The sequence below is a fragment of the Hyaloscypha bicolor genome (assembly GCF_002865645.1).
Source record: "Hyaloscypha bicolor E unplaced genomic scaffold K444scaffold_39, whole genome shotgun sequence".
In the NCBI taxonomy this organism is placed as follows: domain Eukaryota; kingdom Fungi; phylum Ascomycota; class Leotiomycetes; order Helotiales; family Hyaloscyphaceae; genus Hyaloscypha; species Hyaloscypha bicolor.
This window is the reverse complement of record NW_020194541.1, coordinates 187,852-208,042: the sequence shown is the minus strand read 5'-3', so window position 1 is coordinate 208,042 and position 20,191 is coordinate 187,852. Positions and strand designations below refer to the sequence as shown.

Sequence of the window (20,191 nt, the reverse complement as noted above, 5' to 3'; positions counted from 1 at the left end):
AGACATCAGTCAAGTAAGCCACTGGTCTGCCTATGGAGTACGGGGATATAAGTCAACAAGGAACAGAACGGGATCAGTATCAGCAAAATCAACTGGAAGCAAAGCAGAAAGGACGTAAGACTCCTTCTCCAAGGCACCAAGCAGGAAGAAAAACACTCAAAGATCGACACTCACTCATTCTTCAAGCCACAACAGCTGGTTCACCTGCAGGACTCTTGCAAAATTGCTGGGGCCCCGATTTCGTCGACTATATTCCTTCGCAAAGCCTCTCCGATGTTCCTCATTCAACTGAGGGCATGCTGCAATGACTCCATCAGCAAAATTCTGTATTAAGAAAACGACATCCATATGATCGGTTGTCGATGCTCGAGAGCAAAGGGCAGAGAATTTGGCTTTCGTCATCTGCTCTATATTAAGCACCGGATACTTTCTGGGTCCAAGAACTGTTTCGATATTGAGGTTTTCAGAGGTTTTTGAGGGTTATCGGGAGCGCCAAGTGAGCCTAGGGAAAGTGTTAACAAAATCAATCTGGACAGCATGGGGTATTTATATATCGAGTACCTCCTGGCAGAATGATGTCTACACCTACATCCAACTCCCGGATACCTTGTCCGGGATTATGATCGCCTCCGGTGCGAACCCAGATCCTCATGACTCCCGACACGGGACCGAGCGGACAGAGCACACTGCGTAGCCATAACCTACGACAACAATCCAGTTGTATTCCGATTACTGCGGGTGAAGTATAAAAAGTTCAATGAGTTGGCGCATGCTGCTCCCAACGGCAACATGCACATCGAAGGTGTTAGGCGGACTTCCTCGCAGTTGGAGAGAAAACCCACCTATCAAGGCGTATGAAATGCCACCTGTCTGGAAAATTCCAGTAATGTGGTCGGCTGCCAAAATAAGGTGGCTAAGCTCTGTTTGGTGAGAGTTGGCTGCAAGGCTGAACCCTTACTCGACCGTGTAGGTTCCAGGCGGCTGCTGAACATGAGTAGTCGTACTCGTTGTGACATAACTCAATGATGACTTGGAAGAGAGGTGGGGAAGACAACAAGTATATGTAATGACTGTGAGAGGTGAGGGTAGTCTCAGTAGATGATTCGATTGAACAGCATCAAGGTATCGATGTATTTAGATGCCCAAAAGGTGAATCTCCAATGCCAACATGTGGGTGTTTCAGATGAAGGTCAACTGAATTGCTGCCTTTGTGTGACAAATTGAGTAGATCCACATCGGATGGCCAGTGAGGGCGCAATAAAAGCAATTTCCGACAATTCAATGTCTTGGATCATTGTTGGTGTTTGTAAGGATGTTTGACAAGTTCCAAAGAAAGACCAAAGAAAACCTATTGGGTCGTTGCGGTTGCACACTGGCGCCCCTTAGTCCAACCTAGAACTCCAGTCAGTGACGGGTATACAAAAACCAACCGTGATCTTGTTGTAAGAATGCATGTTCAAACATGCTGCCGCATTTTGGGTCAGATGCCAATTCCCGGAAGACTCACACAAAGCCTCTTTCAAGTAGCCGAGTATCTGTACGCCCTCGAGAGTGAAATCGAGTTACATATACCTCTTTCGGCAAGGCAAGGTCGATTCGTCGTTCTTTTGATCTTACAATGTCGTTCCATATCTTCGTCCTGGTGACCAGCCCTTCATCCACCTCAAGCAGAAATGAAGCCTGGGTTATGGGAACAGACTCCCTATGCGTTTGTTCTTTTGCCTCGCCTACTCAACATGATTCGTCCCACTGAGATTGAGGTGTTCAGCTCCCCACTCCTCAGTCAGATCCATTCCATCAATGAGATCTGCAAAAGCCTGACGGTATATATATCCAGGAAGCTTTGAGCAAAGATTTCGAGTTCCGGGTAGGGCAGGCCCACGTTGCTTCGCTCGAAATTTGAAGGCTCGCATACGAGGTGGCAGTCTTCTGATGGTATGGGATCGAACCAAAGCTTTGCATCCTTTACTTTGAACCGTGGGATTGTATGGAGGGAGTAGGGTTGAGGACGCTCGTGCCGCCAGACTTCGTAATTTTGATTCTAAGGCTCTGCTTTCAAAACGTAGAAGGCTTTGTCGAGGCACTCGTTTGGCACGCATATCTCCCAGTCCTTGGGTAGTGTCAGTGGGAATGCTTCTCAGGGATCCAGGCCTAACCTACATTTCGCATTACCCACGCCCCGAAGTATTTCAACGCCGAGGTTCCAACAACGCATCATGAAATACCTGCGTTTTCGAATACCTTGGTGACTTTCAGGGCTTCGGGAGTGCCATGCCTACCGGAACTTGCTCCCTTTGAACTGGGGTACCACGGGGAGAAGAGTCTTGGAAACCACTCATTTGGAAGTCGATTCCGGTCAAGACTGCGGGGTGAAGCGTAGGCGAACGGTTTCTACTGAGAGAGACATCGCAGCCGGATATGTGGTATAGATGCGTAGATATGCAAGGCCCCTGGTGGGTATAGAAGGCTGCCTTTGGGGTTTGTTGGTGTTTTGAGGTTAACCCTGTTTCAGCGTCACGTGTTTTCGTGGAGATGCCCTTTTAAGCGGAATTAATGCACTTCGTGTGCCGCGTCTCCTCCAAGGGCCCCAGAACCCACGAGCACTATCCGCCACTATGCCAACAGATCTAGATGCCACCGAACGCGCCTTCACCAGACAACTCGATGACACTTCAGTAAGGGGCGACCAGGGCAGAATTCGCCTAATCGAAGTCCTCTCGAAAACAGTGAGGACTACGCAGTCGCTCTCTTAGTTACTTGGCATCAGCCCCAGCGTTGAGGGCAACTTCTATCGTGCTCTCACGAACGATCGATGAGCGGACAGGCACGGCATGCCAGATCCGGAGATGCTGACGGATCTCTGTCCTTTGGTCAATGGTCGACGTGATAATGGCGAACACGCATCTTCACTACAAACCTTCTCAGCCGGCTCGCTCGATGTTCTACCCACAGAGATACTCCAGGATATGGTCGTTTTGAGGTTGCACTTGACCGCTTTTACCACCCACCATTGAGTCAGCCGAAATCTCCGCCGCTAAGTTTATGAGTTGCAACAATAACGGACCATTGTTTCTCACGCCCCTGCCAGTCTTCGTGCTGCACTCTGTCTGGAGATCACCCGCTTCTTTACCTGCCGACCTTTATATACTGCCCTCTGCGCGCGGACCTGCTACAACTGCGGAAAATTTGGTGCATACTTGTATGTGCCAACCTGCTCGAGGGTTTGCTTCCGATGTTTCACTGAGGAACAGAAGTTCCTGCCCATGACCAAAGAGCGTGCAGAAATCTTCTGGTCGATCACAAATCAAGATAGGGACACCGCGAAAATGCAAGTCGCCCGATCCATCCCAGGTTTCTGCTCAGCCGCCCAACCAACACCAGCTCAGCCGGGGGGGGGGGGGGTTACAATTGGTTATTATTTCGATGCTGCCGATATCTCATTTGCGGTGCACGGGTCTGATGAATGAATAAATGCGTAAATCGAGCCAAAAAAAAAAAACAGTTTGAGTATCCATCAACAAACCCTCGCTCTCTCTTTAAAGTCAACTCTTTCCAGTCGGGACTTTGGAGCCCACTCCACTTCTCTGCTCCTCTCTCCGATTTTGGATGACTTTGAACCTTGGTCTACTAGATTTTCTCTTTTGCTCTCGATATACTGCCCCAATGCAATCCCCGAAGCTCACTTCAAGGAATCTCCTCATAAACCTCCTCCTCACTTTGTGGAGGTTTCAAGAAGTCATCGGGCACCTTCTCCGGAAGCTGCCTCTCCTCAGCCCACTGCCTAACTGCATCAAAATTCTTGCACTTATGCTCCGTGTTGAAATCCACAAATGCCTTGGGAAAGCTCTTGTCCCACCAAACCTGTCCCAGCATCCCAGTGTCAACAGTACACATCAACTGCTGTCTTATGATATCAAGACAATGCGAAACGTGGTGCCGGACAATCATGTCTTCGTTTACAAAGGCGCCTTTGCCTTCTGCGCGATAGTAGTCTATGTTGTAGTAGAGTGATTGGCGGACGAGGTTGAGACAGTGCAAATGGTGGAGGCCTTCGACGTTGGCGGGGAATCCGCCACCGTATTTGGGGTTTATCTGGACTTGGGAAGGCTTGAGACCGGATTTGGGGGCTTCAGAGCGGGGGACAGCAATGCTTCTATAGTTTACTCCTAGAGAGTCCCAGGCTGCGTCAACTTCCGGGCCGGCCGGTTTTCGGAATAAGTTTTCATGCAGGAAAGAGCCGTTGTATTTGACGATGTGGTATGAGTTGTCGACCTCTTTTTGTATGGGCGCTTGGAGAAGTCAGTTCACGAGAAGTGTTGTTTCTGAATTGTTGGACTTGCAATAGTTTTGGACATGCGCGAGACAGACAGCGTTGGTGTTGGTGAACCAATGGCTTCCAATCCAGACACCGAATCCGATGAGAAATGCTGAGATGATTGGGAGCATGAGCATTGGGATCCAGATTAAAGTTCTCGGAGTCGGTTTTCTATAGGATTTTACAGAGCCAGAGAGCAAACTCTCGTGGTCTTCTGAGGACTGAAACCCATTCTCGCTCTTATCTTCAAGGGGACTGTACATGGTAAGGGGACTCATTGTGATCGGACGCTTGCTGAGTGTGTCCGGAAGGAATTATTGCAAGGAGATACTTTGGTTTTGAGAAAAGAGATGTAGCTGAGATATTTGAGAATCTTTCCTCCGTTTGCATACTTATTCTGAAGAGCCAATTTCTGGGTGTTGAATGGTAAGATTCCCTCGCCTGTGCACATCAGTAGTGGGGGCTGGCTCACCGAAACCATCACTTCAATCTTCCAATACATGAATCAGGGTGCATGCCAAGGGAGCCTGGTTTTGAGCGACACTTGACTTCACGAGGCACTTTGCGTCATAGGACGCAATTCTCTTGATTGTTCGTGTAAGCGTTCGGGCTGACTGGAGAATAGATTAATAGAGTAAGCCACGAGAACACGAGCGGTAACGTAACAGTAGCACAGCGGCACTGCCATGTTCCGTAAGCAAACTCTATATTGACGTACAGAAGTAACAGGTGGATGCGAGGATCAGGGTTGTAGGGGTGTGGCTACAGGAAGGCGGCCTTGCGGCGCTGGAAATAGTGCCGTGAACCCCGCATCACGTACTCTTGAACTTCTAACATGTCATAGATTTGCTCCTCAAACCCTAAGCAATCTTTTTTCTTTTTTCAATAATCCAACAAATGTTGTTTGGCTAGGAGAGAGCCTGAGAATTCTTCATCCATAAGAAACCGTCTGCGCATAATTTATTATTATTCCGTGGTTGAGGAAGGTGCTTTGGGCTTGGCACCCAGGCGAAGCCCCACAGTGAGCTTCAGCTGCGTGCCAAGTCGCCTTTGTAGAAGTACTTCGTAAAGTTTTGGATTCAGGTAAGGCTTTTCTTCACCGCCTGCTTACTGATGAAATCGAGGAGTTCATTTAGTCGGTGCCATTTTGATCTAAAAGCAGAAGCAGCCTTCTAGTAAGGCTGTAAGCCATCCCCACTCCTGCTTGTAATACGCACTGCCACGACCCGCAATCCGCAATCCTCGCCCCAATTTTATCTGCAGACTTCATTAAGAAATACCATCGAAAAGATGTTTTGCTCCAATAAGAAACAAGACTGTACGAGGTCTTTTGGAAGATCTTCGAGCGTGTGACCTTAGTCTCATGCACGCTTCAGGCCCAAGAATCGAACATGTCAACCATAACACTACGTAAAGATTATCTTCCTTGAAGGTACATACCATTTTGTAGATGCGGTCTCGCAGGGTACTGCCTCATTCTCAAGTCATACAAACATTCTCTTATCTGCATTAGTCAAGAATTATTCTAGTGGGACAGGCTAAGATATGTCGAAAGGCTGAGGAGTTCAAACAGCCGAAGGTGGGAAATGCTCGGAACTTAACTCGCTGTTTGTTTTATTCATGCTCATCACCAATTGGGAGTTTACTATATATTAGACCTCCCCATCCAAGATAAGCCCACTTCACTCCTCACATCATAACTTCATTCATCTTCTATCTTCAATCTTCTCACTTCCAAGTTCCTCAATCAAAATGCGTGTCTCACGAGTTGCTCTCCTTGTTGCTGCTTCCGCAGTCGCTGTCTCTGCAGTCCCAATCGCTGCCCCGGCACCCAACGCGGCTCCAGCTGATTACGGAGGTAGGATGTCCCCATCCTAGTTGATGAGAGCTTGTTTCTAATGGCCAGACTACGGTGATTATGGAAATTATGGCGAATACACAGATTACCCGCCACCGCCTCCAGCTCCTACCTCTTATGGAGCATATGGCAGCTATGGCAGCTACAAAGAGAAGCGCGAGGCGGCCCCCGCCCCCGCCCCTATCGCTGCTCCCGAGCCAGCTGCCAAGCCTCAGGATGCTCCTGGGTATGGTGACTATGGTGGTGAGTCCCTTTGCCTTCTCGGTGCAAGAGATTTTGTCTCTAATTGAAAACCAGACTATGGCTCGTATGGAACATATAATAATTGTAAGTTATTAGAGATAAGCCATTTGTTTTTCTTGAAAATCTTGTGATGGTTTTTCCAGAGACACTCGTCACAAAGCAATTTCTAACTCCTCCGCTACCTAGATCCTCCCCCGCCTCCAGCCCCTACTTCGTATGGATCGTATGGCGACTACGGGAGCTATAAGGCAAAGCGTGAAGCGGCCCCAGTCCCTGTCGCTGCTCCAGCTCCTAAAGCCGAAGCGGCTCCCCAAGACGATCCTGCTTCATACGGAAACTACGGAGACTATGGAAACTATGGAACTTATGAGAACTACAAGCGGGAGGTTGAGTCCAAGGATTGAGCTAGTTCCTTTGAAGAAACGAGTGGGTGGCAGTAACGAGGTTGGGAGGATGAGTTATGTAATTAATGTAAAAGGTTTGGAGTGGAGTGTTTGTGAAGGATAGACAGTCTTTATGGAAAGTACACATTCTTTTAATTGCAGTGACGAGTTCGCGCTGCGGTGCCTGGAAAATATAATCTCTTCAGTATCGAGTGTTGCTGATGAAATGCGGCGGGGTGCAAAGTCTCGGAAGTTGAGTCAACTGCTAGGACGAGCCAGGCTTGGCGATATTCCGGACCAATCGGTTTCTGCCGATTCGTTCCAGGGGTCTGGAACGGGCGGTAATGGAACGTTCCAATCGTTCCTAAGCGAGCTAATCCCTGTAGATTCTCGTTATTTTATAAAGAACTTCCATTAATTATACTATTGAGAGGCTAAAAACCATTATATAATCTCAGAAAGGCCTTTATTAAGCCGTAGTACTACTGCGAGTAACTCTACTACTACGAGAAGTCTTTCTTACTATACCACGTTATATAATTCGTCCTTGCTTTGTACGGCCACCCCTACTACTTCCACTACGTCTACCACGTCTACTACGTCCTCTATAACCTCCTGTACTAATCTCTCCATTACTATTATTACTACTATTATTTCCTCTCCAGCAATAGCTTATAGTATAATCTGGCCACTTATAATTACCATAGCAACTATCCCATATATCTATAATCCGGATATACTCAGGGAAAATAGTATTATTAAGTCCCGTATAAGTATATATAGTATAAGGAGTAGCCATTATATTAACCCCTTCTTATTAAATGAGAAGAGTATTAATATAGGACTATTACTATATAAGGACTTAACTAATTATAATATGATTTGGATTAATAATTATATTCTGGCCAGGAAAAGCAAGGGCTTATTATTATTAATTATTATAGTACTATACTCTAGTTAGCTTTATTATATAGTAAAGGGTAAGGTATTATATAAAGAAAGCAAGTTATTAGCCTATAATACCTATTATCTATTAGCCTTAAGGAAAAGGCTAGTTTATACTAAGATTAGGAGTACTACTAGTACCAAAAGTAATAAAAGAAACAAGCCTTTAAAGATATTAGCTATTATATAATAGATAGGATTAAGGATTAAAAGCTTACTACTAGTTTGGGTTTGCAGGGCCAGGACCAGAAGTAGGAGGCTATATAGAGGAACCACCGCCAAGAGCAAGAGGCTATATAGGGGAATTACTACCAGGGGCTGGATTATTTAATATATTACTATTATATAATTAATATAATTACGAGAAGTAAAGAAAAGTAAGAGGTTCTTATATAAGCAGTAGTAATATTAATAAAGGAAAGAGGAAGTTAAAGCGGAAAAGATAGCCTTTAAATAAGAGTCATAGCTTGGAAATTTAGAAAATTTAGATAATATCCAGAAGGTTCTCTAATTATATAAGGGTCTTAAAGAATATATATCTCTTTTAAACTAGCTAGTCTCAAAGAAGGTTTATAAGATCCTAGTTCTTTTCTAATACTTTAAGTACTCTCTAATCTCTATTATCTCTGCTTCTATTTGCCCTCTATTCTAGCTTACTATATGGCATATCCCTAAAAAGACTCTCTCTAGCTTATTACTTATTAGAGGAATTAAGAGAATATTAATAGCCATAAATGAGAGCCTTGGCCAGCATTCCCTTTATATATCCTGGCTTTACTAAGCTAAGGCCTCTTACTTACTAATATTATATAATTCCTGGAAGTTATAATTCTTATACTTATCCTTACTTACAGGTCGTATAACTGAGTAAAAAGATTAAGTAATCCGATTAAAGAAGTCAAGTATTAATAGCTCTTGAGATAGCTCTTTACTATATAAGAAAGGGGTAATATTACTTAATAGTAAAGGAATAATTTAATCTCTATAGTACTCCCAAAATTTCTTTATACTTATAAGAGCTAGAGTTATATATTTCTTTGGCTAATTAGCCTTAATATATCTTATATAGAAGCCTGGATTAAGAATTAAGGCTATAGTATAAAAGAGAGAGAGATTAGTTCTAGTATAGTACTTATTAAGTATAATATATATAATATTAAGCTATATAAGGAACTCTTTATTCTTATTATCTTTTTTCTTCTTAAACTCAGCCTATATTATATTTAGTTAAGCTCATACAAGAAGAAAAAAGGAAAGCAAAAAACTTATAATTATTTCTTAAAGATACTTAATTAAAATATCTATTATAAAGAATATATAATTAATAGAAGTAGTATCTCCTTCTATAAAGAGAGTTACTTATATAAAAGTAGTAAGAAAGTCCCTAGTTATATAAAGCTTTTTCTAGTCTTTATAAGATAGGAAATCCTCTATAAGATTATTCTTATAATTCCGGTAATATTTATTTATATACTCTATTTTCTTAATAAGAATAAGAAGTATTTTATACTAGCTATTCTATTTTATATAATTATTTATTAGAATTATCCTCTTTATAAGTCCTATTTATTTAGTTATATAAGTAGGTAATTTATAAATATAAGCCATAATATTATATATTTTGCTAAGTAAACCTAAGAGCCTAAACTTGACTCTCTTTCTCTCGTTATTACTAATCTCTTAAATCTGTTCCTATTACTTATATAATTCAAGTTCCTCTATTTTAACTAATCCAGAGAATAAGAAAGCTTATACTATAAGATTAATAATATGGCTAATATAGCAAATTTATATTTATTATATATTTTACTTAATATTAAGCTCTTATTTCTAGTATACTTGAATTGCCTTATAAAGGGTTCTATTAGTTCTAGTATTATTGCCTATAATAGTTTCAAGCTTTTATATAATACTATAGTCTTCCAGAACTAGAAGGAGAACTGAGAATTACTTTTCTCTTAAATGGCTATAGACTGGTTTAAGAGCGAGAAGGACCTTTTAATACTTAAACTCATATAAGGTAAAATAGGTATAAATAGCCAAAAGAAGAAAGTAATTTGGGAAAGTCCAAATATCTAAGGAAATATAAATATATAAGATTACTAATTAGAGAACTTATTATATGGTATTCTTATACCAAACCCAGGATTTTTTAACCTTAATAGAAGCGGTAAAGTAAGATATAGGAATTATGCCTTTATAAGCTTTATTTAAGAGCTGGCAAAGTATATAGAACTCTGGCCATTCTACTATATTATACGAGAGGTTTCATATAATAATAAGAGTAATTAAGGCTTCTATAAGAACTCTTTAATTAATTTGCCATTTAAGAACTTGTAAATTAAACTTCTCTATATCTCTAAGTTCTTGAGCTTAATAATAAAGCCCTTGGATTTATTGAGTAACTTTCTCCTGGTTCTTGGAATTAGTAGACTCAAGAATAATAAGTAGATAATGCCTTAGAATATGCTTTCTAAGGTTCCCTATAGTAGTAGTACTATATGGTAGTAGGAAAGAGTCTGATTAATAATATAAATAATAAAGTAAAGCTTTATTTTTATTAGGTAATATATAACGAGAATGCTTCCAAATCGGGGAAGTCCTCTTTGAATAGTCCGCAGAAGACATTACTATCTCGGATAGTATAAGAGAATAGTCTAGTTTAATTAAAGAAGATATTTTGAGGATATACTCAAGGTAAATTAATTATACGGATAGATAAAAAGTAAGGAAGGGAGCATAGTAGGGGAAGTAGCGGTGGATTCGCCTATCCCTGTTATTATCGCCCTATCCCTGCCATTTTGGAACGTTTGGAACGTTCCATTACCGATATTACCTAATACCAGTCGATACCGGCCGGAACGTTCCGTGGAACGTTCCAGGGTGGAATATCGCCAAGCCTGGGACGAGCTGATTCGAGCCAGGGTAGGGAATAGTGTGGCCTCAGTCCAGTGCCACCGCGGTGCCACCGCAGTAGTGCGGTGTAATATAGCTATAGTCCAGTTTAGTGGAGGATATACTACACCGCGGTGGGTGCAGTGGCAGTTTAAGGGGCAGTCTCGCTTAAAATTACCCAAGGACGTCAAGTGACTTATAATAAATAGAAAATAGCCAAACCTCAACATAATTAAATAATTCTTTTATTATTAAAATGGACAAATCTGGGGCTTTCAAGTGAATTAAAAATCTTAATTTTAGGTATGGTAGTTGTGGAAATATATTCAAGTGCTTAATCCGGAATTTTTGAAGCTATATACCGAGTTCTTGGTTTGGTACCCGGAGAGAAGTTTTCTCCAATTCTAGCCTCTCTTAAATTCCTCTTAATCAAAATAAGAGACATTACGCAGCTGAGTATACGTACAATATCGATTCAAGAGCATGGTGATTGGGAAAGACTTAGCAAACTAGCTATCCTAATCTTAGCCGCATGGCATTAGATATCTTGAGTATTCCTGCTATGTCGGCTAACCTTGAGCGTCTGTTTTCTAGCGCCAAGTTGCTAATTTCGGATCTGCGTAATAAGCTCGGTATAGATATTATTGAGGCCTTTGAGTGCTTGAAATCGTGGTATAAGATTAAAGGGTGGGAGGCTAAGTCAGAGTAGTTGGAGAAAATTATTGGTATTGAAGCTAGTGTGATCGGTTAAAGTCACGTGAAACTGGTAAACTGCAGTTTAAACCGCGGTTTTGAGGATATAATCGTAGTTTGGTTTAGTGGAGAGATGCCTCAGTTTAGTGTACTTAAATTCCACCGCAGTTTGCACTATACCCTACCCTGATGCGAGCTTTGGGGGAGAGCTTCTGCTTGATCCATAGGTTGAATTCGTGGTTGTTGGAAACACCTCAAATCCATTCTCCAAACGACCAATTAACATCCGCGACCCTCTGAATGCTTTCCTCTTCCTCTTGACCTCCCACAAGGTCCACCAACAACATCCTTATTGCAACAGTCATGTTGATATGCTTCGCAGCTTCAGCTTAACCCGAGATTCTTCGGGAATATGCTCCGCCTCAACGCCTTCCTCTTCCAACTTCATCATACACTCCCAAATCTCGGCAATCATCAAACTATCCCATACGTCCTCCTGAGATGCAACAGCCCGCAAAAGCCGAATAGCATCCCTTCTCACACCGCGGTCTCTGCACCATTTGCAGGCCTGGGAAACCACGGCGTGGTCCCACTGTCGAATGAGAAGCTGAACCGTCTCGAGTACTTTGCATCCACAATTACCTTTAGAGACCTCAACTACGGTCTTGAACTTCTCGAGATATTGGTCAAAACACATATTGTTCGTATAGAGGCAAGTAGCAAGAATGATATCCACCGCCATGAAATTGACGAAAAGCAGATGTGCAGCAACACCTACCTTTATTTGTTCTTCTGCTGGATACGCTTTATAGAGGCTGAGAAGTCCGATTCCACCGTCCCAACTCTTCGGCATGTTTCTTCTGCGTGGCGTGGTAATAACAACCTTGAGTGTTGGAGGCCTTCCGTCCAAAAGGCATCACAGCCTTTACCCAGGACTGCATAGGGTTATCCTCCACAGCTTTAACACTCGTAGTATCCAACCCAGCCTTTTGTGCATCTGCCATTGGCCTAACCGCAACTTGCATAAAATACATCGCCCTCTTTGCAATCCTCGATGCACTAGCTGCCACCTCTGCTTCTCGAAACACTTTATTATGGGAGGATTGAAGGGTTAGATGGCCCTAGAGAGGCTGCTCAAAGAATCCGGTTAATTCTGCTACGGCTTCGGTGCGGAAAAGCTGGAAGCATTGCCATTCTTCTTGATTTCCGAGTAATTGCTCTGAGAATTCGGAAGGGACTGAAATCAACAGCAGCCGCCGAATTAATTTCCTGACTTCCGGCTTCCTGGGTTTGGGGCCGGGATAGCCCCATGTTATGTCTGTCTTGACAGCGGAGACAGAAGGGCCTGGTTTTGTCGCATTTGACTTTGCTGATCTTGGGAACCAGGTTAAATATTGAGGGGGTGGTTTGAGGATTTGGGAAACGTACTTGCATGTCACATAACCGGACCACACTTTACCCTTGCAGGCTCGCTTCCTGGTCTTCTCCATCTAGACTTCGTATTGAGGCTGCTAGGCTGCATTCATCTCCCAGGCCAGCCACAGGTTTTTCCCTCTCAAGAATAGCTCCGTATCTCGAACATTCGGGCACAGAAGAATATTGACAGACAAACTGGCATGTGTTCGGAATTGTGTGTATGTGATGAGATTGAAGTAGGAACTGTTGGAGCATGAGACTACAGTTGAGAGATCAGCCCCTTTCTCACGTGATACCCTTGACTTCAATACTACAATGTAATTTTTCATCTCCTTGAAGTCCGTCTTGCTTTCTGTAACTGCACTTGGCCGTGGTAATACTTTCAAGAAATATCTTGGCATGGTGAGGTGGAAGAAAATTGCCTCCTCCAAGGAATATCTTCAAGATGCTGCTAGATTTCTTGGCTAATAGTCTCCTGAGTAATTCACTCCAAAACATCAAACTACCAAAGTCCATTGTTTTCTCACACAATCAAAATCACAACAGAATGCGGAAATTTTATGTCAGAAGACTTTTATTGTTATGAGAGCAAGCAAGCAGCTGTGAAAGCCGGAGCAACAAGCCAGAGCTCTTGTGTACGTGACCGAGCATAGCTCCAACCACTCGTTCCAAATCCAACCAGCAAATTCAAATACGCGCCAAAAGAAAGGAAAAGTCAGAACGTGTGCTCGACCAATTCAGCAGTGCCGCGCAACTCCAAGACTCCCAGACGCCAGCAGTGTATGCAACCTCAAACCCATTACCAAAGCGGACGGATATGAAGGTGTGTGGGCGGGGCGAGAGGTTTAGCAAGAAGCATCGCGAACAATGACGTTGTAGTGCTCATCGTCCTCGAACTCCTGACCGCCAACGACGCAGAAGAAACTATGGCCGGAACTGATACAGTGCTGGCAATGATCCTGGAGGTCCTGAGCGAAGGAAGCGAGATAGCCGGAGTCAGCGGAAACCTCGCCGTTATTCTGCGCGCAAAGATCAACAACAATTCAAACAAGAGAGAAAATGGGAGTGAATAGCGAGAGGGAGCTCACGTCATTGCACCAGTGAATAGCGGAGTTATAGCTGCAGGAGATGCGGCTACAGGTGTTGCCTGCGATGCTCAAGGTTGACTTGAGGCCCTTGAGGTAGTTGATACCATCGTCGATAGCGGCGGCTTCAGCGAAGTTCCAGTCTTGACCAGCAACCGGGATGCAGAGAGGAGGAAGGACCTTGCGGCATTTAGTAAGAAGACACAGCATTGAAAGGGGGGGGGAGTGCAAACCTTGTCACGCTTCTCCTTGCGCTCAGCAACAGCAGTAGCATCGAGCTCAAACTCCGGATGACGAGCCTTGAGCGTAGCCCAGACTTCCTGTGGTTGCTTGTTAGTAATAGTCAATTGAAGAAGAAAAGTGAAGGGAAAACTGAACAGAGAAAATTTCAAAGACAGAGCTTTGCAGTGCTATAGGAAGGAAGGGTCGACCGCAAAGGCGACGAAAGTGCGACAAACCTGAACAGTGCCAGTCTCCTCAAAAGCATGGCCATTGACCTCACCACGGAAAGTGACGCCATTGTTGGTGAAGACGCGCTTCTCCGGGACGGTAGAACCAAGAACCTGCCATCAACTATTGTCAGCAAAGAGTTAAAGTGATTGGGGTTGGGACGGGTAGAAGGGTGGCGTACTAGGGAAGAGCCAACCAAGAAGGCGAAGGCAACGACCTTGGAGAACTGCATGATTGCTGTTCGATTGAGGCAGAGTATGATTATTGGAGGTATCGTCGAAGGAAGGTATTGCCTTAGCAAAAGACTTGTTGAAGGGCAAAGGTATTGTTACGGGAAGACGATGCAAACGGGGTTGTATTGTGGTCGGATGGTGGAGGTCGAACGAACCTTCTTTTATGCCCTATTGTGGGAATCGGATCACACGCTAAGGATCAAATTTTTGCCTGATTCACTGTCAATGGCAAGGCTAAAGTAAATAAAAGGCAGTCATGGGGCAGATTTATGGCACTAGCAGGGTTCAAAGGCGTTGTTTTATAGCCATGAGCGACAGAGCAAGAGGATTTCGTCCATGGCGAGCAAGTGAATGAGACGGAATTGTACGATTTTGCGCATGACCACTAGTTCTTTGGCAAATGAATGACGGACAAGAAGATAGAATGGTGCATTGGAGGTGAAAGTGAATGGGTTGAACAAGACTAAACAAGAGGTGAAGGGCATAGCGTCCAAAAAATTAGGTGAGGGAAGAAGGTGAATGACGTTCAGTTGAACAAGATCAAGCAAGCAATACAATATGGCAACACTGGACGGACAATCAAAGCGGCGCTTTTGTGATTATGTTGTACATTGAAAGCTGATGCTCTTGGACGTGATATTGTAGCATGCAGACTATGTGGCATACCAACCTCCCATCAAGCATGATCTGTGTCCCTGGAACTCCCTGATTTTGGTACACATCGAAGAATTGGTTTTCGAGAGAATCATCTTCGCAACGCCCAAGGTGCCCCTGCATGTGCTGTGATACTGGCTATGGACTAGATCACCACTTAAGCAGTGAGGCCCCTCTTCTCACTTTCCGAAAAGAAAATCATCATCCGCCAAAGCTTCTTGACCAGAGATACACCCTCTTCATCCAAAGCCTATAAAAGTTAGCATCACATATCGGAATCAAGGATATAGTAGACATACCCCCTCCAACTGCTCTACCAAGTCCTGCGGCTTGCCCCTCGTCCTAAGATGCTCCTCCACAACCTCCACCAACAGTTGCTCCTGGACACCCAGATACTCCACAATCTTCTTCTCCACGAAAGGTCTCAACTTCTCCACGATAACTACATCATCCACAAATTCCCACTTGACATCCCAAGCCCAGAGACCGTCCTTGTCGACGGGAATTTCCTGAGCGAGGCGATGCACGGCTTGATCTCTTTCTTCGTCGGTCATATGAGCAGAAGAAGTTGCAGGATCAAATTCGATAGGAATAAGAGTGCGCTTGGTAGTCTTCTCAGCCTCTTCTTCATCCTCAAGTAGGCCTTCGACTTCGGCAACTGTTCTGCGTGGAGCGACAGCTTTTTCTTTCTGAACCTTCTGTGCAGCTGCACCAAGTGAAAGCTTGAATGGTTGCTGAGCACGACCAGTGCTGGCTCTCGATTCAAGTTCTTCCGCTTGACGATCGAGGAACGAATCAGCCATGCCACGAGCTTGCTCCTTGTCTGCCTGATCACGCTGTCGTTCTTTCTGCTCAGCAATACGATCCCGGTCATCAGCTGCTGACTCGCGAGCTCGGAAGACAGCACGATTTCGAATCCACATGCTTCGGTCAGAATAATATTCATTTGTTTTCCTCGAAGACTCAAGATCATCGTCCCAGTCCGCAAGTCGTTGAGCCATCTTCTCTTTCTCCGCATTCAGATTGGTATCATCTTCGTCTTCTCGTTCCTTTTCACGGTTGACGGCAGCGGTCCGAGACCGTTCCCGATTGAGCCAACGGCGTTCTTGGTCCAGGTATAGCTTCTCCTGCTCCGACTCTCGCTTCGCAATTCGTCGACGTTCAAGTTCATCATCACTGGCAGAGTCATCTTCCTCTTCCCTATTGATCCAGACATCTCCGCTTGCAGCTCCATTGATACCACTGCCATTTACAAACTTAACCCCCTGCTGATAGTCTCTTGGAATCGTAGAATATGCGGTTTGAGAAGCCTGTAATTTCGGTCCTGAAGGAGCGTTCGGTACGCCTCGAGGTCCAAGAGGGATGTTGTTCGTGCCAGCCGCGGGTCCATTAGGTATTTGCGGTCCAGGTGAAGCAAGTCTCGACGGTCGTGGTGCACCATTACGCTGTCGTTCCAAAGCCTCCATTTCCTCTTCTCGCTTCAGCCGCTCCATATCTCTCCTATTACTGCGATCTCTGAAAGCAGCAATCTCTTGAGCAACTGTTTCTCGCATCTCAGCTGGAATATCGGCCAGTTCGTCATCCACAGCTAGAGGTATATTGACAACCTCAACGTTATCTCCCCTTTCTGCATCCTGCATTGTGACATCTTCGCTTCCCTCATCCATCTTGACAAACATAGGGGGGTGAAACAGTTCGTAGATAGCAGCCCTGAGACCAGATCGTGCAGCATCCAATCTCGCCTGCTCCACAGAAGGATCCTCAGCTCGATTTGACTGCCAGTTCTCCAGATAATTGAGCGAGTTGTCGTCAACGAAGACCAGCAGCTTGCTCTTCTCAATCTTCTTATCATCATCGTCTTCCTTCTTGACACCATCACTCGGGGGCTGTCTCTTGGTCGGAATCTCAATATCCTTCAGAACGTCCACAGCCGTGGAAAGACTTTCCGCATCGTCATATTGCGCAAATCCAAACGAGCACTGCTTCCCATTTGCGTCGACAGCTCGATCCCATCTGCGTAGCCGTCCAGCGGTGCCCAACAACCGCTCAATGCCGTCGTCGCCACCACATCCTTCGGTAATACCACCAACGAATATGGTGCGCACAATCTCCTCCTTCGTGGGCGGAACCAAAGACATCATGCTCTCCCTCAACGCCTGCCTCTGTGCCTCCATTCCCCTCTCCATACCCAGTCCCGGTCGTCCACTCGCAGACATCGGATCCTGGCTCTCTCTCCTACCACCCGCGGCCATGGGCTGAGGTTTCGACGGGCCTGTACCGAGTCTGATGACAGGGGCCGAGAAGTTGATATTGGGCATATTGGGCGGGCCTTGGAAGCTAGCTGGGAGCCCGCTGGGGCGGGTGCCCTGTGTACTGTTGGCTTGCTGTACGCCGGGAGGAGGAGCCGTACCTGGCGCGGACATGCCTGGTGGAGGACCTAGGTTTGTTAGCAGAGCCGAGACCGTGGAGAGAAGGGAGCTTACCCATTCCTGGAGGAGGGCCCATGCCGGGTGGCGTACCGCTCTGGCCTGGGAAGGCTCCAAATCCAGGAGGACGCCCGAACGGCGATGCTGTTCTTGTTAGCAAGCTGAAGATAAAAGTGAAGCTCCAAGGACGAGGCGTGACCCACCTCCATAAGGATTGTACGCCATCCTGGCAGCTCGATGCCTTCGAAGACGGTACCAAGAGATGAATTTTTTCTTACAGACAGCTTCAAAGGCAAGCAATCAGTCGTCCAAGCGGTGATGTCGTCGGCGCATCGAGATGTTGATCTTGATGATGTGCAGCTCTCACAACCAAAATTCGTTAGCGCAAGGCTAGTCCACTAGCGTCGAAGCATCCAGGCCTGCATCCGAGAAATTCAGAGCTTCAACGACACCTCCATCCTAGCATTCAGACATCACTCAATGCAAGTCTCCTCATCCTCGCAGACTCCAAACTTCATCTTCTGACTATAAAAAAGGCCAATGGAGCTCCGAAGGGCGGCCGATGCACTGGTGCGGTCGCAAGGCTCCCCTTTGGCCTCCCTGCTCAACCCATCAACGACTGTACGATGGACAACAAGCGGACAATTGAGCTGTAAAAGCTCTGCTCCCCGTCAGTCAACACGGTCTCTATCTACCAGCCCCCCAAGAACCGCAATAAAGCCCCAACCAACAACCTACGCCCCTCCGCCTTCTCAAGACGCAGAATCAACCTCCTCAAAAGCCGCACCATACAAGCCCAAACCCTTCGAATCCTCTCCGCCTCCACAAAAATCAGCCGACGACCTCACCTCCCTAGCCGCCTCCCTAGGTTGGGCTGACCCTTCGCGCACCAGCGCCCCACCCCGCCCCAGACCCTCCTTCCAACCGCCGGCCTGGGCGTCCAGCTCGCTCTCCTCACCTCGAGAGCAGCGTTTCAACGGCGGCTCCTCCGCGTCCGATATCATCGAGGCCCTGAACGCAACACAAGAAGGGAAGCGCTCTGCTCGTGGCTCCTTTCCTTCTTCCTCCGCGTTTGGGACGGCGTCGGATTCACTCTCACGCCCGGGTTCGAATTCCGTGTTAGATGTCTCAAGAATGCTGTCGCCGTTCCCCTCCTCAGACCTGTCAATGTCGCAAGACGTGGTAAGAGAGATGAGGATTCTAAAACCGATTCGCGTGCCGATCAATCTTGGGCCGAGTACAGGGAGGAGCGTGCAAATTGGAGCAGGCATTGATATTGGACGTGGGTTTCGGTTGCTGGAGCAGAGCTGTGCACGGAATAAGGTGAAGAGGGATGCGAATATACAGCGCTTTCATGAGAGGCCTGGTCTGAAGAGGAAGCGCTTGAGAAGGGAGAGGTGGCGGCGGAAGTTTTTGGAGGGCTTCAAAGCGACGGTTGGGAGGGTCAAGCAGTTGAAGAATCAGGGGTGGTAGATAGATGGACGTTGGGTGTTGAGGATGGGAAGGGTAGACTCTGCTTGTATAATATGGTAGAAACAAAAAGAGATGTGTGAATACATGAGATTTAGAATTGCAACTCTGCTTGAGGTTTTGCTTTGTTGAATCAGCCCCCCTTTCTTCCAGCCGCTATTAGCAAACCTCGTAGTTGTCTTTAACTTAACTACAGTCGATCTTATAGCTTTCTTATCGTTTAATAAATCTCGCTACAATCTACGATATCTATTTTTCGGCTCTTGCCTATAACGCGGTCACAGAATCAAGGCCGAGTAGTCCTGCAGCGTGCAAGCCTATCTTGAACCTCATAGCTCCCCACAAAACTCCTTCCCTCAAGTCTCACCTCTTTCATAAACTTCTCAACCTCGATGCAGACCCTTACTCCCACCTCCACTCTCTACCTTACTCATCTCAAACCCTTACCTCTCGTTCCACAATCCTCTCTAAGCCCGCTACCCGATAATTGGCACGGCTCTTTAATCCGCCCCAATTACCACCCACCAGCACCCGCACCAACGGAGAAACCTCCGACTCCCCCCCCCAAAATGTCGCCCTTCCCCTCTCGATGCACAACCCTGACCGCGCGCCTCGAGCCCTTCCCCACTTACTGTTCCGCGGGTTCGCCGTCCCCGCCAGACAGGAGATGCTTCCGCTTCCCCTCGCGCAAAATGCCATCCCATCCCATCGCACCAACAGCCTGCACGCCGCTGATCAAGCCCAGGCCATGCACTGCACTGCATGCCGTCGGTGTGAGGTCAGGATTCTGGTGAGTCGTGACAGGTAGCGGCAACGTCCTTGTCCTTGGCCTTGACGTCAAAAACGACAGCCACGCATGTCGATCACTCGCGCAGAAAGGCGTAACAGTGTCGCAAAAAGAAAACGAATGATACCGTGTCAAAGCCTTGGAATGTAAGAAGCGATTAAGTCATAAATAGCCGTGCGCAAACTTCGCTTAAGACGTGAAAGGGGGGAGCATTTGCGCTTCATATAGCTACGTTCGAGCGATGGTCCCAAATAGGCAGTGGACGTCGCCTGCGGGAAAATCGGCAATCCGATACTGGAGAGGACTCTGGTAAGCAATATTCGCCCCAACTTGCAGTG

General features: G+C 45.9%; 10 protein-coding genes across 10 annotated transcripts; 4 read left to right on the top strand and 6 right to left on the bottom strand.

The window, feature by feature from the left end:
- Positions 1-90: 90 nt before the first annotated feature.
- Positions 91-954, bottom strand: K444DRAFT_714034 (uncharacterized protein; the record flags this gene model as incomplete). The annotated part of the gene is made up of 3 exons (XM_024888316.1): positions 91-502; positions 562-686; positions 734-954. Coding segments are annotated over 3 exons (441 nt in total), but the record flags the coding sequence as incomplete, so codon positions are not given.
- Positions 955-1,533: 579 nt separating this feature from the next.
- Positions 1,534-2,465, bottom strand: K444DRAFT_714020 (uncharacterized protein). The gene is made up of 2 exons (XM_024888315.1): positions 2,161-2,465; positions 1,534-2,110 (listed from the first exon to the last, which is right to left on the bottom strand). The coding sequence occupies exon 2, from the start codon at positions 2,097-2,099 to the stop codon at positions 1,728-1,730; it is 372 nt and encodes a 123-aa protein (XP_024741106.1). The 5' UTR covers positions 2,100-2,110; positions 2,161-2,465; the 3' UTR covers positions 1,534-1,727.
- Positions 2,466-3,059: 594 nt separating this feature from the next.
- K444DRAFT_496219 (uncharacterized protein) lies at positions 3,060-3,272 on the top strand (the record flags this gene model as incomplete). Its single annotated transcript, XM_024873277.1, has 1 exon — positions 3,060-3,272. A coding segment is annotated over one exon (213 nt), but the record flags the coding sequence as incomplete, so codon positions are not given.
- Positions 3,273-3,417: 145 nt separating this feature from the next.
- Positions 3,418-4,899, bottom strand: K444DRAFT_660561 (uncharacterized protein). Its single transcript, XM_024886480.1, has 2 exons — positions 4,341-4,899; positions 3,418-4,289 (listed from the first exon to the last, which is right to left on the bottom strand). The coding sequence occupies exons 1-2, from the start codon at positions 4,591-4,593 to the stop codon at positions 3,685-3,687; spliced, it is 858 nt and encodes a 285-aa protein (XP_024741104.1). The 5' UTR covers positions 4,594-4,899; the 3' UTR covers positions 3,418-3,684.
- Positions 4,900-5,998: 1,099 nt separating this feature from the next.
- Positions 5,999-7,074, top strand: K444DRAFT_660560 (uncharacterized protein). The gene is made up of 4 exons (XM_024886479.1): positions 5,999-6,173; positions 6,222-6,416; positions 6,471-6,500; positions 6,603-7,074. Exons 1-4 carry the CDS (start codon positions 6,068-6,070, stop codon positions 6,818-6,820), a joined length of 549 nt encoding a protein of 182 aa, XP_024741103.1. The 5' UTR covers positions 5,999-6,067; the 3' UTR covers positions 6,821-7,074.
- A 4,070-nt stretch (positions 7,075-11,144) lies between these two features.
- Positions 11,145-11,348, top strand: K444DRAFT_521512 (uncharacterized protein; the record flags this gene model as incomplete). The annotated part of the gene is made up of 1 exon (XM_024874135.1): positions 11,145-11,348. A coding segment is annotated over one exon (204 nt), but the record flags the coding sequence as incomplete, so codon positions are not given.
- Positions 11,349-11,693: 345 nt separating this feature from the next.
- Positions 11,694-12,233, bottom strand: K444DRAFT_714006 (uncharacterized protein; the record flags this gene model as incomplete). The annotated part of the gene is made up of 1 exon (XM_024888314.1): positions 11,694-12,233. The coding sequence occupies exon 1, from the start codon at positions 12,183-12,185 to the stop codon at positions 11,694-11,696; it is 492 nt and encodes a 163-aa protein (XP_024741101.1). The 5' UTR covers positions 12,186-12,233.
- A 1,360-nt stretch (positions 12,234-13,593) lies between these two features.
- On the bottom strand, positions 13,594-14,515 carry K444DRAFT_626073 (uncharacterized protein; the record flags this gene model as incomplete). Its single annotated transcript, XM_024882598.1, has 5 exons — positions 13,594-13,767; positions 13,837-14,013; positions 14,067-14,153; positions 14,292-14,396; positions 14,465-14,515. 5 exons carry the CDS (start codon positions 14,513-14,515, stop codon positions 13,594-13,596), a joined length of 594 nt encoding a protein of 197 aa, XP_024741100.1.
- Positions 14,516-15,088: 573 nt separating this feature from the next.
- Positions 15,089-17,927, bottom strand: K444DRAFT_609163 (U1 snRNP-associated protein-like protein Usp107). The gene is made up of 4 exons (XM_024879527.1): positions 17,800-17,927; positions 17,654-17,740; positions 15,470-17,607; positions 15,089-15,420 (listed from the first exon to the last, which is right to left on the bottom strand). Exons 1-4 carry the CDS (start codon positions 17,819-17,821, stop codon positions 15,328-15,330), a joined length of 2,340 nt encoding a protein of 779 aa, XP_024741099.1. The 5' UTR covers positions 17,822-17,927; the 3' UTR covers positions 15,089-15,327.
- Positions 17,928-18,136: 209 nt separating this feature from the next.
- On the top strand, positions 18,137-19,069 carry K444DRAFT_521432 (uncharacterized protein; the record flags this gene model as incomplete). The annotated part of the gene is made up of 1 exon (XM_024874129.1): positions 18,137-19,069. The coding sequence occupies one exon, from the start codon at positions 18,137-18,139 to the stop codon at positions 19,067-19,069; it is 933 nt and encodes a 310-aa protein (XP_024741098.1).
- Between the last annotated feature and the right edge of the window lie 1,122 nt (positions 19,070-20,191).